This window comes from Colias philodice, chromosome 10 (assembly GCF_061535455.1).
Source record: "Colias philodice isolate Cphi_HAF_F1 chromosome 10, ilColPhil1 Martin Lab GWU primary, whole genome shotgun sequence".
NCBI lineage: Eukaryota > Metazoa > Arthropoda > Insecta > Lepidoptera > Pieridae > Colias > Colias philodice.
In genome coordinates this window covers 11,439,006-11,453,151 of record NC_143095.1, presented here as the reverse complement: position 1 = coordinate 11,453,151, position 14,146 = coordinate 11,439,006, and the positions used below count along the sequence as shown (strand labels likewise).

Sequence of the window (14,146 nt, the reverse complement as noted above, 5' to 3'; positions counted from 1 at the left end):
GATACAATATGTAATATAAACATAATATTACAGAAATACGAAACAATAAAAACCACACAGTCGTGCCTTTGCAGTGTTAGCAACCTGAAGTGAACTGATTATCGTACCAGGGGCGTAAAATTATCGTACATTTGGCGAATATGGATAGAAATTATCGTACTTTTTAGTTTTTTTTTTCAATTAATTAAAATTCAATTAATTAAAATTTTAAAATTATACTCTTTGGTTTTACGCATGGTACAGATTACAGATGCAGACCTGAACCGATTCCCTTTCCACTCTAAGTTCAATAAACGCGCCAAGTTTAAAATTCACTCGGACAAAATTTGACTGTTCTCATGAAAGTTCGATATGAAGCACGTCAAAATTTCATATTTGTATGGGTGAAATGATATAAATTCTCGAATTTTGCATGATAGAAATTATCGTACAATCAGCGTACGATAATAACATGCTATCGTACATCGTACGTAGACACAAAATTATCGTATTTGTACGATAATTATCGTACGGTTCCGAACACTGTGCCTTTGTACGCAGCTGCGTGCAGACTGTTTAGTCTGCAGCATGCTATAAATATAATAACTAGACATCGGATTATATGCATTTGCATATTTGCATATGCAAATGCATAAATCTCTCTAATTACGGCGTTAGTGCATATTTTAGCCTTTTTCCCCAATCGTGCATATTTCGTTAAGTAGCGGGAATTTTTTACTGATCGACTAACCTTTATTAGCCAATCAGAACGCTCAGCGAGTAAACAAACCCTATTTTAGCATGGTAAAATGGCAAAAAATTACAAAATGGGCTCCATTTTAAGTAAATTTTGAACCAATCAAAATAGGGCTAGATTACCCTTTTGGGACTAAAAACTTAAAACACGGGTTGAATACAAAAAAAGGGCTTAGTTTAGCTCGAAATGGTCTAAGGTGGCAACACTAGGATTGCGGGTGACAAACGTCACAAATTTGCGCTCGAAAATTTGGTAAAAATGCTTAATTGTATATTAGCAAAAAAACTATACTTAATTACAAGAAAATTTCACTGTTTTTGTACAATCTATAATTTAAATATATAAAAATAATGAAGGTTTTTGAAGTAAAACTTCTTTAGGCGCGACTAGGGAGTAACTCAGATTTTTTTTCTGACGGAAGTAACGCTTACTATAGTCTGTGTAGTTTCCGCCATTTAAAAATAATAATTCTGATTGGTTGTAAGTATATGTCATATACTACACGCTTCTTGACTTATACGCCAGCTAGTGGCAAATATCATAATCAATTATATAGGATTATTTATTTTCAAATTTTCAAACGGATCAATTGTGAATAGCAAAGTGAATGAAAAATTCAACAGTTTTAAAAACATTATTTTAAATTGCAAAATTTTTTGAAAATCTCTAAATATACTTGTTTATTTATTACTTTTAAAATAAGTAAATTAAAAATAAAAATAAACATGTTGCGGATTATAATCAATCTATTTTAAATATTGCTGAAGACAAAGTAGTATCCATAGCAACAGATATGTATATAGGTTGTCATTCAGTTGAACAAGAAGCATATTATGTATGTAGGTGCTGTGCTGACGCAGGATTTTCGGTCGCGTCGCACAGTCACATAGCGTCGCTCCCCAGTTGTCCCGTAACTCTCGCCACCGACCCACGTATTGTAGTAATAAATTAAAATAGTATATTTTTTGTGTAATTTAGAAGAAATATAAAATTTAATTGGCCGCTATCTTTAATTTCATCTCCCTACACACAGCTACACTAAATTGGTGACCCCGACGTGATCTCGACGACAGCTGTATCGACGTAATATTATATCGACGTGAGTGTGTAGTAGGGAGAATAAATATTCAAAATTAATATATAATAATTATATATACGGACAACTCAAGAAGAAACTACAGGGCGGTGGCAGCGGTAAAATTTAAATAAATAAAATTTAATAACACATAAAATCTACATATAAAAATTTAATATCACCATGGAACCCGTTAAAGAAGAATTTGCAAGTTTATCGTCAATCTCCATTACGTCCCGCATCCCAGATTTTTGGAAGAAATCGCCGAAAATATGGTTTATTCAAACGGAAACAGTTTTATCGCCACAGAAAATGTCAGATGAGGCGAAATACCAAATAGTAATTTCTAAATTAACGCCAGAAGTCATCGAGCAAGTCACGGACATTTTAATTAGCCCGCCGGAGACCGGAAAATACGAAAAATTAAAAAGAAGATTATTACAAATTTTTGAAGAATCGGAAGATAGACAAATAAAAAAATTAATCGGCGAAATGGAATTGGGTGATCAAAAACCGTCACAATTAATGAGGAAAATGCAAGATTTGGCGCGTGGACGAGTAACAACAGAAACACTTCTAGTTTTATGGCAAAATTTATTACCGCCGGCAATAAGAGCTGTGTTAGCCGTTTCCGAGAGTAAAAGTGAAGATATTTTGGCATCAATTGCAGATAAAGTTATGGAGAGTATGACACCCTTAAACTCGGTATCAGCAGTTCAACAGTCCAGTTTAAGCAACAGTCCAGAAAATAATTTGATTGGTGAGATAGAAAAATTAAGTAATCGACTGAGAAGATTGGAAACTAGAAATAATACACAAAATTTTAAAACGAGGTCACGATCCAGGTCAAGAGGTAGATTTCAACATAATCAAAGGCATAATCCCAATTGGCTTTGTAAATATCATTACAAATATAAAAACAAAGCGACGAAATGTGTGAAACCGTGCAACTGGAAACCTAGTCAGCGTGAGAGACCAGCGGAAAACTAGCATCGGTGCAGCCAGCGACGGGTGCCTGCGACCGAGTCTACATAAATAACCGTCTCAGTGTTTTGGACAGAAATTCAGGACTAAACTTTTTAGTTGATAGTGGTGCAAATGTGTCCGTCATCCCGCGTAGTGTGGTGTATGGTAAGGTTTATGCAGAAGGTAATAAATATAAATTATTTGCTGCTAATGGAACGGAAATTAAAACATATGGTATTCATTTTTTGTCTCTAGATTTGGGTCTGAGACGACCGTTCCGTTGGATTTTTATATTAGCGGATGTAAAGCAACCAATTATTGGTGCGGATTTCTTAGCTAATCATAAATTATTAATTGATTTAAACGGACGTAGATTGATTGATCAAGTAACTAATTTGAGTACTAAGGGAAATATCTCAAATTCTACTGTGCCCACTTTAAAAACTATTATGGAATGTCCATATTCCGATTTATTGAATAAATTCCCTGATTTAACTAAACCTATTTCTTACAAAGAGACGCCAAAACACGATGTTTGTCACTATATCGAGACGACAGGACCGCCGGTGCATGCGAGAGCGAGGCAGCTTCCTCCTGACAGGTACGTAAAGGCTAAAAATGAATTTATTGTTATGCAAGAGTTAGGGATTTGTAGACCGAGTAGTAGTTCTTGGGCAAGTCCACTACATATAGTTCCTAAAAAAGATGGTAATATTAGGCCTTGCGGTGATTATAGACGTTTAAATGCAATTACGAAGCCAGATCGTTATCAAGTACCACGTTTACATGATTTTACATATATTTTGGGTAATAAGAAAATTTTCTCTAAATTAGATATTAATAGAGCCTATAATTCTGTGCCGGTTGCAGAAAATGACATAAAAAAGACAGCAGTTATTACACCTTTTGGTTTATTTGAATTTATGCGTATGCCGTTTGGTTTGCGAAATGCTGCGCAAACTTTCCAACGTTTCATGCAAGAAACAGTTTTAAAAGGTTTAGATTTCTTATTTATTTTTATCGATGACGTCATTATCAGTTCAGAATCAGAAATTCAGCATAGAGAACATTTAGAGCAAGTTTTTGAACGTTTTAATCAATTCGGTATAACTATCAATTTTTCTAAATGTAGTTTTGGTCAGCAAAAATTAGAGTTTTTAGGTTATGAAGTTTCTACCGAGGGCATTAGGCCGCTCGAAGACAAGGTTAAAGCAATTTTAGATTTTCCTAAGCCTAGTACTATAGAAGAACTTAGAAGATTTTTAGGCATGTTAAATTTTTATAGATCTCATATTCCTCACTCGGCTGAACATCAATCAGAGTTAAATAAATATCTTGGTAGTGCGAAACGAAAAGATAAAAGTAAAATTAATTGGAATAAATTAGCAGAGCAAAATTTTGAACAATGTAAGATAGATTTGAAAAATGCAGTTTTGTTGACATATCCTTCCTTAGATTCCCCATTGTCTCTTATGACTGACGCTTCAGATACGTGTATAGGTGCAGTTTTACAACAAAAAATTAACAATATTTGGCAACCTTTAGGATATTTTTCACGTAAACTTACGGAAGCTCAGCGTAAATACAGTACCTATGATAGAGAATTATTAGCGATATATTTATCAATTATTCATTTTCGCAACATGGTTGAAGGCCGCGAATTAATAGTTTATACAGATCATAAACCACTTTGTTTTGCATTTAGTAAAATAGGTACAAATAGGGAAACTGCTCGAAGAACTAGGCAAATTATGTTTATTAGTGAGTTTTGTACAGATATTCGTCATGTAACAGGTAGGGAAAATATAGTCGCTGACACGTTATCGAGAATTGAAACAATAACATGTCCCACCGTGTTAGATTTCGCAGAACTCGCCCAAGCGCAGGAAACGGATGAACAACTTGCAGAAATGCGACACCGGTCAAACGCAAACAGTCAATTTACACTTAAGCGTGTTGCAATGTTCGATTGTAATAAACAAATTTATTGTGAAACATCCACAGATAGAATTCGACCATATTTACCTAAACAATTTCGACGTTTAGCTTTTGAGGCTGTGCATAATTTAAGTCACCCGGGTATTAGAGCCACAAAAAAATTAGTAACTGATAGATATTTTTGGCCAGAAATGAATAAGGATATAGGAATTTGGTCTAAAACATGTATTAAGTGCCAAAGAGCTAAAGTCTCAAAACATACTGTATCCGATTTAGGAAGTTTTCAAGGCACGAGCCGTTTTGAGCATATACATATTGATCTTGTAGGGCCATTGCCAATTTCATCAGAAGGGTTTAGATATTGTTTAACAATCATAGACAGGTACACCAAGTGGCCCGAGGATTTTCCTTTAAAAGAAATTACTGCGGAGACTGTGGCAAAGGTGTTGTATGAGGGTTGGATTTGTAGGTTCGGTTGTCCCCTTAGGCTCACAAGTGACCAAGGTCGACAATTCGAAAGTAATTTATTTAGGCAACTTATGTTATTAATGGGAATACAAAAGTTGCGGACCACCCCATATCATCCACAGAGTAACGGTGCAGTAGAGCGTTGGCATAGAACTTTAAAAGCAGCGCTTATGGCTCGTTTAAATTGTAATTCTTGGGTTGATGAGCTAGCAACAGTATTGTTAGGGTTACGCACAACTGTTAAATTAGACACAGGCGTAACTGCAGCTCAAATGATTTATGGTAGTAATATAAGGCTACCTGGTGATTTTTATGACACAAGTAATATAAAACCGTGTGACGAACATAGTTATGTTGATAAATTGAGGTCGATTATACACAGTATGAAACCTGTATCTAGAATTAATAAATTACCGTGTAAAATGTTCATACATAAAGATTTAATTGATTGCGAATATGTATTTTTAAGAAATGACACCGTACGGAAACCATTACAACCGCCGTATGATGGGTCATATCGTGTCATTAGTAGAAAGGATAAAACTTTTAAAATTCAATTAACGGACAGACAATTTAACGTTTCAATAGATAGGTTAAAACCTGCATACGTTTTACCTGATGATAATAATATTGTGACTAAGTTCACCGGTAAGTCTGTTAATATGAGTGATAATAAAATTTATGATTCGCTACATACAAAAAAGGTAATTAAAAAGGTAACGTTTGAAACAGACAAATCCAGCTGTAAAAATTATGTTACACGATCAGGGCGAATACGAAAAACGCCAAGTAAATTTATGTTTTAATCATGTACATAGCCATTGTTATTACAATTCATGCAAATTGTATGTTGTTGTTTTAGGTCACGTAATTTTTTGAATTTAAAGAATGGTTATATTGAAATATTTTATTCATATTTCTTGTGTGTTATAAAATTTTAATGATGACGTTTCATACATTGCATTGTTATGTATTGTCATAGTGTAAGAGACGGGAACAATTTTAATTATATTTTCGTATATGATTTTATTTGCATGTTAATGTACTAGGTACATGATACCTTAATATTATACATTGCGTATTGAAGTGAAACTTCTTTATCGGGGGTGGACAAAAATTTTGTGAGACATTTTTTGCGTTACGCCGCGCGCGTTACATTTTTTGCGTTACGCCGCGCGCGTTACATTTTTGCGTTACGCCGTACTCGTGACATTTTTTTCTTATCCCTACCACGCGTGATTCGACGTATACTTTCTCCAGCGGAGTAGGGATATCGTATCGTTTTAACGTACGTCCTACCACTTTACTTGACCGTTTTTCTATTGCACTCGTATTTATTTCCAACGCTCTATGGTGACGTGATAATATTATATTAAAGTGATCAGCACAATCAAAGTGTTTATTTTAATTATTCTAATTCCAGTGAATTTAAAAAAAAAGTAAGTAATTACATATCTTTTTCTAATACTTAGGTGTAATTATGGTATTTATTTTTCTAAGTTATTTAAAATTAACCTCACTTTTTGATTGTATTTTTCAATTTTTTCAATTTTATTATAATATGTATAGATAATATGTATAGATACACTAGCACGTGGGTGGAATTATGTATAAATTTTTTCTAATACTTGAATGTTATTGTGGTACATATTTATTTTTCTAATTCTAAAATATTTACAGTTATTCTCAGTTTATGATTGAATTTTTTAAAACACCAACACGTGGGCGTGATCATGTTATTTATTTTTCAAGTTATTTAAGCTTAACCTCTGTCTTAATATGTATATATTATGTACTATGTGCGTCATTAATTTCTGACTGTTTCGAGATTTGGTGCAAAATAAAACAGTGTGTAAATAAAATTAAACAATTGAGTAAAAGTATAATTTCATAGTTAACACGTTGAGAAGTTCCCTGTATAAATATATAATATACATATCTTGTATAAATACATACATAATATGCCTATAGATCTTTACTCAATTATTTTATTTTATTGATTTTTTACAAATTTTATTTACACACTATTTTATTTTGCACCAAATTTCGAAACAGTCAGAAATTAATGACGCACATATTATATATACGTTTTAATATAGAATATTTTTTATTTTACAACCTTTACAACTTGATCATTAGGAATTTATTACCTCTATTGTTCGAACAAAAATAAGTTACCGACTTTAAGAACGTGCCGACAATGTAAGTACACTATTGTTTCTTAGAAAACATTTTAGGAGTATACGATAATAAATCTATGACTCACGTAAACACGTGTTTGCTTGATTGGTGTCAGGTGTTCAATTATAATTTTATGAATTCAAAATTTATAAGAATAAACCTCAAACTCTCTGTCCAATCAAAATCCGCCTAAGTCGAAATCCTTTATAAGCTGAAAACGGCAGTGGCCGGCGTAAATATTCAAATAGGTAGCGAGGAGCGAAGTGACGAGCATCTTAGGTTAACTTTTGAACTACCGCACGAGCCGAGCGAGCGAAGCGAGCGAGTTGCAGCAGCGGCCGGTGTAAATATTTAAATAGGTAGCGAGGAGCGAAGCGACGAGCATCTTAGGTTAACTTTTGAACTACCGCACGAGCCAAGCGAGCGAAGCGAGCGAGTCGCGGCAGTGGCCGGCGTAAATATTCAAATAGGTAGCGAGGAGCGAAGCGACGAGCATCTTAGGTTAACTTTTGAACTACCGCACGAGCCGAGCGAGCGAAGCGAGCGAGTTGCAGCAGCAGCCGGTGTAAATATGTAAATAGGTAGCGAGGAGCGAAGCGACGAGCATCTTAGGTTAACTTTTGAACTACCGCACGAGCCGAGCGAGCGAAGCGAGCGAGTTGCAGCAGCGGCCGGTGTAAATATTTAAGTAGGTAGCGACGAGCGTGTGACTAACGTATTTCTTTAATATTGTATATAGTAAATTATTTTTTGAAAAATAAGGACATAAAGAAGTTTCACTTCTTACGTGTGTACTCTAGTACACGCACACATTTTTTTGAAGTAAAACTTCTTTAGGCGCGACTAGGGAGTAACTCAGATTTTTTTTCTGACGGAAGTAACGCTTACTATAGTCTGTGTAGTTTCCGCCATTTAAAAATAATAATTCTGATTGGTTGTAAGTATATGTCATATACTACACGCTTCTTGACTTATACGCCAGCTAGTGGCAAATATCATAATCAATTATATAGGATTATTTATTTTCAAATTTTCAAACGGATCAATTGTGAATAGCAAAGTGAATGAAAAATTCAACAGTTTTAAAAACATTATTTTAAATTGCAAAATTTTTTGAAAATCTCTAAATATACTTGTTTATTTATTACTTTTAAAATAAGTAAATTAAAAATAAAAATAAACATGTTGCGGATTATAATCAATCTATTTTAAATATTGCTGAAGACAAAGTAGTATCCATAGCAACAGATATGTATATAGGTTGTCATTCAGTTGAACAAGAAGCATATTATGTATGTAGGTGCTGTGCTGACGCAGGATTTTCGGTCGCGTCGCACAGTCACATAGCGTCGCTCCCCAGTTGTCCCGTAACTCTCGCCACCGACCCACGTATTGTAGTAATAAATTAAAATAGTATATTTTTTGTGTAATTTAGAAGAAATATAAAATTTAATTGGCCGCTATCTTTAATTTCATCTCCCTACACACAGCTACACTAAATTGGTGACCCCGACGTGATCTCGACGACAGCTGTATCGACGTAATATTATATCGACGTGAGTGTGTAGTAGGGAGAATAAATATTCAAAATTAATATATAATAATTATATATACGGACAACTCAAGAAGAAACTACAGGGCGGTGGCAGCGGTAAAATTTAAATAAATAAAATTTAATAACACATAAAATCTACATATAAAAATTTAATATCACCATGGAACCCGTTAAAGAAGAATTTGCAAGTTTATCGTCAATCTCCATTACGTCCCGCATCCCAGATTTTTGGAAGAAATCGCCGAAAATATGGTTTATTCAAACGGAAACAGTTTTATCGCCACAGAAAATGTCAGATGAGGCGAAATACCAAATAGTAATTTCTAAATTAACGCCAGAAGTCATCGAGCAAGTCACGGACATTTTAATTAGCCCGCCGGAGACCGGAAAATACGAAAAATTAAAAAGAAGATTATTACAAATTTTTGAAGAATCGGAAGATAGACAAATAAAAAAATTAATCGGCGAAATGGAATTGGGTGATCAAAAACCGTCACAATTAATGAGGAAAATGCAAGATTTGGCGCGTGGACGAGTAACAACAGAAACACTTCTAGTTTTATGGCAAAATTTATTACCGCCGGCAATAAGAGCTGTGTTAGCCGTTTCCGAGAGTAAAAGTGAAGATATTTTGGCATCAATTGCAGATAAAGTTATGGAGAGTATGACACCCTTAAACTCGGTATCAGCAGTTCAACAGTCCAGTTTAAGCAACAGTCCAGAAAATAATTTGATTGGTGAGATAGAAAAATTAAGTAATCGACTGAGAAGATTGGAAACTAGAAATAATACACAAAATTTTAAAACGAGGTCACGATCCAGGTCAAGAGGTAGATTTCAACATAATCAAAGGCATAATCCCAATTGGCTTTGTAAATATCATTACAAATATAAAAACAAAGCGACGAAATGTGTGAAACCGTGCAACTGGAAACCTAGTCAGCGTGAGAGACCAGCGGAAAACTAGCATCGGTGCAGCCAGCGACGGGTGCCTGCGACCGAGTCTACATAAATAACCGTCTCAGTGTTTTGGACAGAAATTCAGGACTAAACTTTTTAGTTGATAGTGGTGCAAATGTGTCCGTCATCCCGCGTAGTGTGGTGTATGGTAAGGTTTATGCAGAAGGTAATAAATATAAATTATTTGCTGCTAATGGAACGGAAATTAAAACATATGGTATTCATTTTTTGTCTCTAGATTTGGGTCTGAGACGACCGTTCCGTTGGATTTTTATATTAGCGGATGTAAAGCAACCAATTATTGGTGCGGATTTCTTAGCTAATCATAAATTATTAATTGATTTAAACGGACGTAGATTGATTGATCAAGTAACTAATTTGAGTACTAAGGGAAATATCTCAAATTCTACTGTGCCCACTTTAAAAACTATTATGGAATGTCCATATTCCGATTTATTGAATAAATTCCCTGATTTAACTAAACCTATTTCTTACAAAGAGACGCCAAAACACGATGTTTGTCACTATATCGAGACGACAGGACCGCCGGTGCATGCGAGAGCGAGGCAGCTTCCTCCTGACAGGTACGTAAAGGCTAAAAATGAATTTATTGTTATGCAAGAGTTAGGGATTTGTAGACCGAGTAGTAGTTCTTGGGCAAGTCCACTACATATAGTTCCTAAAAAAGATGGTAATATTAGGCCTTGCGGTGATTATAGACGTTTAAATGCAATTACGAAGCCAGATCGTTATCAAGTACCACGTTTACATGATTTTACATATATTTTGGGTAATAAGAAAATTTTCTCTAAATTAGATATTAATAGAGCCTATAATTCTGTGCCGGTTGCAGAAAATGACATAAAAAAGACAGCAGTTATTACACCTTTTGGTTTATTTGAATTTATGCGTATGCCGTTTGGTTTGCGAAATGCTGCGCAAACTTTCCAACGTTTCATGCAAGAAACAGTTTTAAAAGGTTTAGATTTCTTATTTATTTTTATCGATGACGTCATTATCAGTTCAGAATCAGAAATTCAGCATAGAGAACATTTAGAGCAAGTTTTTGAACGTTTTAATCAATTCGGTATAACTATCAATTTTTCTAAATGTAGTTTTGGTCAGCAAAAATTAGAGTTTTTAGGTTATGAAGTTTCTACCGAGGGCATTAGGCCGCTCGAAGACAAGGTTAAAGCAATTTTAGATTTTCCTAAGCCTAGTACTATAGAAGAACTTAGAAGATTTTTAGGCATGTTAAATTTTTATAGATCTCATATTCCTCACTCGGCTGAACATCAATCAGAGTTAAATAAATATCTTGGTAGTGCGAAACGAAAAGATAAAAGTAAAATTAATTGGAATAAATTAGCAGAGCAAAATTTTGAACAATGTAAGATAGATTTGAAAAATGCAGTTTTGTTGACATATCCTTCCTTAGATTCCCCATTGTCTCTTATGACTGACGCTTCAGATACGTGTATAGGTGCAGTTTTACAACAAAAAATTAACAATATTTGGCAACCTTTAGGATATTTTTCACGTAAACTTACGGAAGCTCAGCGTAAATACAGTACCTATGATAGAGAATTATTAGCGATATATTTATCAATTATTCATTTTCGCAACATGGTTGAAGGCCGCGAATTAATAGTTTATACAGATCATAAACCACTTTGTTTTGCATTTAGTAAAATAGGTACAAATAGGGAAACTGCTCGAAGAACTAGGCAAATTATGTTTATTAGTGAGTTTTGTACAGATATTCGTCATGTAACAGGTAGGGAAAATATAGTCGCTGACACGTTATCGAGAATTGAAACAATAACATGTCCCACCGTGTTAGATTTCGCAGAACTCGCCCAAGCGCAGGAAACGGATGAACAACTTGCAGAAATGCGACACCGGTCAAACGCAAACAGTCAATTTACACTTAAGCGTGTTGCAATGTTCGATTGTAATAAACAAATTTATTGTGAAACATCCACAGATAGAATTCGACCATATTTACCTAAACAATTTCGACGTTTAGCTTTTGAGGCTGTGCATAATTTAAGTCACCCGGGTATTAGAGCCACAAAAAAATTAGTAACTGATAGATATTTTTGGCCAGAAATGAATAAGGATATAGGAATTTGGTCTAAAACATGTATTAAGTGCCAAAGAGCTAAAGTCTCAAAACATACTGTATCCGATTTAGGAAGTTTTCAAGGCACGAGCCGTTTTGAGCATATACATATTGATCTTGTAGGGCCATTGCCAATTTCATCAGAAGGGTTTAGATATTGTTTAACAATCATAGACAGGTACACCAAGTGGCCCGAGGATTTTCCTTTAAAAGAAATTACTGCGGAGACTGTGGCAAAGGTGTTGTATGAGGGTTGGATTTGTAGGTTCGGTTGTCCCCTTAGGCTCACAAGTGACCAAGGTCGACAATTCGAAAGTAATTTATTTAGGCAACTTATGTTATTAATGGGAATACAAAAGTTGCGGACCACCCCATATCATCCACAGAGTAACGGTGCAGTAGAGCGTTGGCATAGAACTTTAAAAGCAGCGCTTATGGCTCGTTTAAATTGTAATTCTTGGGTTGATGAGCTAGCAACAGTATTGTTAGGGTTACGCACAACTGTTAAATTAGACACAGGCGTAACTGCAGCTCAAATGATTTATGGTAGTAATATAAGGCTACCTGGTGATTTTTATGACACAAGTAATATAAAACCGTGTGACGAACATAGTTATGTTGATAAATTGAGGTCGATTATACACAGTATGAAACCTGTATCTAGAATTAATAAATTACCGTGTAAAATGTTCATACATAAAGATTTAATTGATTGCGAATATGTATTTTTAAGAAATGACACCGTACGGAAACCATTACAACCGCCGTATGATGGGTCATATCGTGTCATTAGTAGAAAGGATAAAACTTTTAAAATTCAATTAACGGACAGACAATTTAACGTTTCAATAGATAGGTTAAAACCTGCATACGTTTTACCTGATGATAATAATATTGTGACTAAGTTCACCGGTAAGTCTGTTAATATGAGTGATAATAAAATTTATGATTCGCTACATACAAAAAAGGTAATTAAAAAGGTAACGTTTGAAACAGACAAATCCAGCTGTAAAAATTATGTTACACGATCAGGGCGAATACGAAAAACGCCAAGTAAATTTATGTTTTAATCATGTACATAGCCATTGTTATTACAATTCATGCAAATTGTATGTTGTTGTTTTAGGTCACGTAATTTTTTGAATTTAAAGAATGGTTATATTGAAATATTTTATTCATATTTCTTGTGTGTTATAAAATTTTAATGATGACGTTTCATACATTGCATTGTTATGTATTGTCATAGTGTAAGAGACGGGAACAATTTTAATTATATTTTCGTATATGATTTTATTTGCATGTTAATGTACTAGGTACATGATACCTTAATATTATACATTGCGTATTGAAGTGAAACTTCTTTATCGGGGGTGGACAAAAATTTTGTGAGACATTTTTTGCGTTACGCCGCGCGCGTTACATTTTTTGCGTTACGCCGCGCGCGTTACATTTTTGCGTTACGCCGTACTCGTGACATTTTTTTCTTATCCCTACCACGCGTGATTCGACGTATACTTTCTCCAGCGGAGTAGGGATATCGTATCGTTTTAACGTACGTCCTACCACTTTACTTGACCGTTTTTCTATTGCACTCGTATTTATTTCCAACGCTCTATGGTGACGTGATAATATTATATTAAAGTGATCAGCACAATCAAAGTGTTTATTTTAATTATTCTAATTCCAGTGAATTTAAAAAAAAAGTAAGTAATTACATATCTTTTTCTAATACTTAGGTGTAATTATGGTATTTATTTTTCTAAGTTAAGTATTTAAAATTAACCTCACTTTTTGATTGTATTTTTCAATTTTTTCAATTTTATTATAATATGTATAGATAATATGTATAGATACACTAGCACGTGGGTGGAATTATGTATAAATTTTTTCTAATACTTGAATGTTATTGTGGTACATATTTATTTTTCTAATTCTAAAATATTTACAGTTATTCTCAGTTTATGATTGAATTTTTTAAAACACCAACACGTGGGCGTGATCATGTTATTTATTTTTCAAGTTATTTAAGCTTAACCTCTGTCTTAATATGTATATATTATGTACTATGTGCGTCATTAATTTCTGACTGTTTCGAGATTTGGTGCAAAATAAAACAGTGTGTAAATAAAATTAAACAATTGA

General features: G+C 34.0%; 2 protein-coding genes across 2 annotated transcripts; both read left to right on the top strand.

Annotated features, from left to right (window-relative positions):
• The first annotated feature begins 1,578 nt into the window (after window positions 1–1,578).
• On the top strand, window positions 1,579–4,076 carry LOC149485476 (uncharacterized). Its single transcript, XM_089699637.1, has one exon. It carries the CDS (start codon window positions 1,995–1,997, stop codon window positions 2,799–2,801), a length of 807 nt encoding a protein of 268 aa, XP_089555763.1. The 5' UTR covers window positions 1,579–1,994; the 3' UTR covers window positions 2,802–4,076.
• Window positions 4,077–8,663: 4,587 nt separating this feature from the next.
• Window positions 8,664–11,161, top strand: LOC149485475 (uncharacterized). Its single transcript, XM_089700325.1, has one exon. The coding sequence runs from the start codon at window positions 9,080–9,082 to the stop codon at window positions 9,884–9,886; it is 807 nt and encodes a 268-aa protein (XP_089556451.1). The 5' UTR covers window positions 8,664–9,079; the 3' UTR covers window positions 9,887–11,161.
• The last annotated feature ends 2,985 nt before the right edge of the window (window positions 11,162–14,146 follow it).

What these genes read in the sequence shown, in the direction of transcription:
- LOC149485476 (XM_089699637.1), top strand. Translation starts at nt 1,995, where the DNA reads ATGGAACCCGTTAAAGAAGAATTTGCAAGTTTATCGTCAATCTCCATT.
- LOC149485475 (XM_089700325.1), top strand. Translation starts at nt 9,080, where the DNA reads ATGGAACCCGTTAAAGAAGAATTTGCAAGTTTATCGTCAATCTCCATT.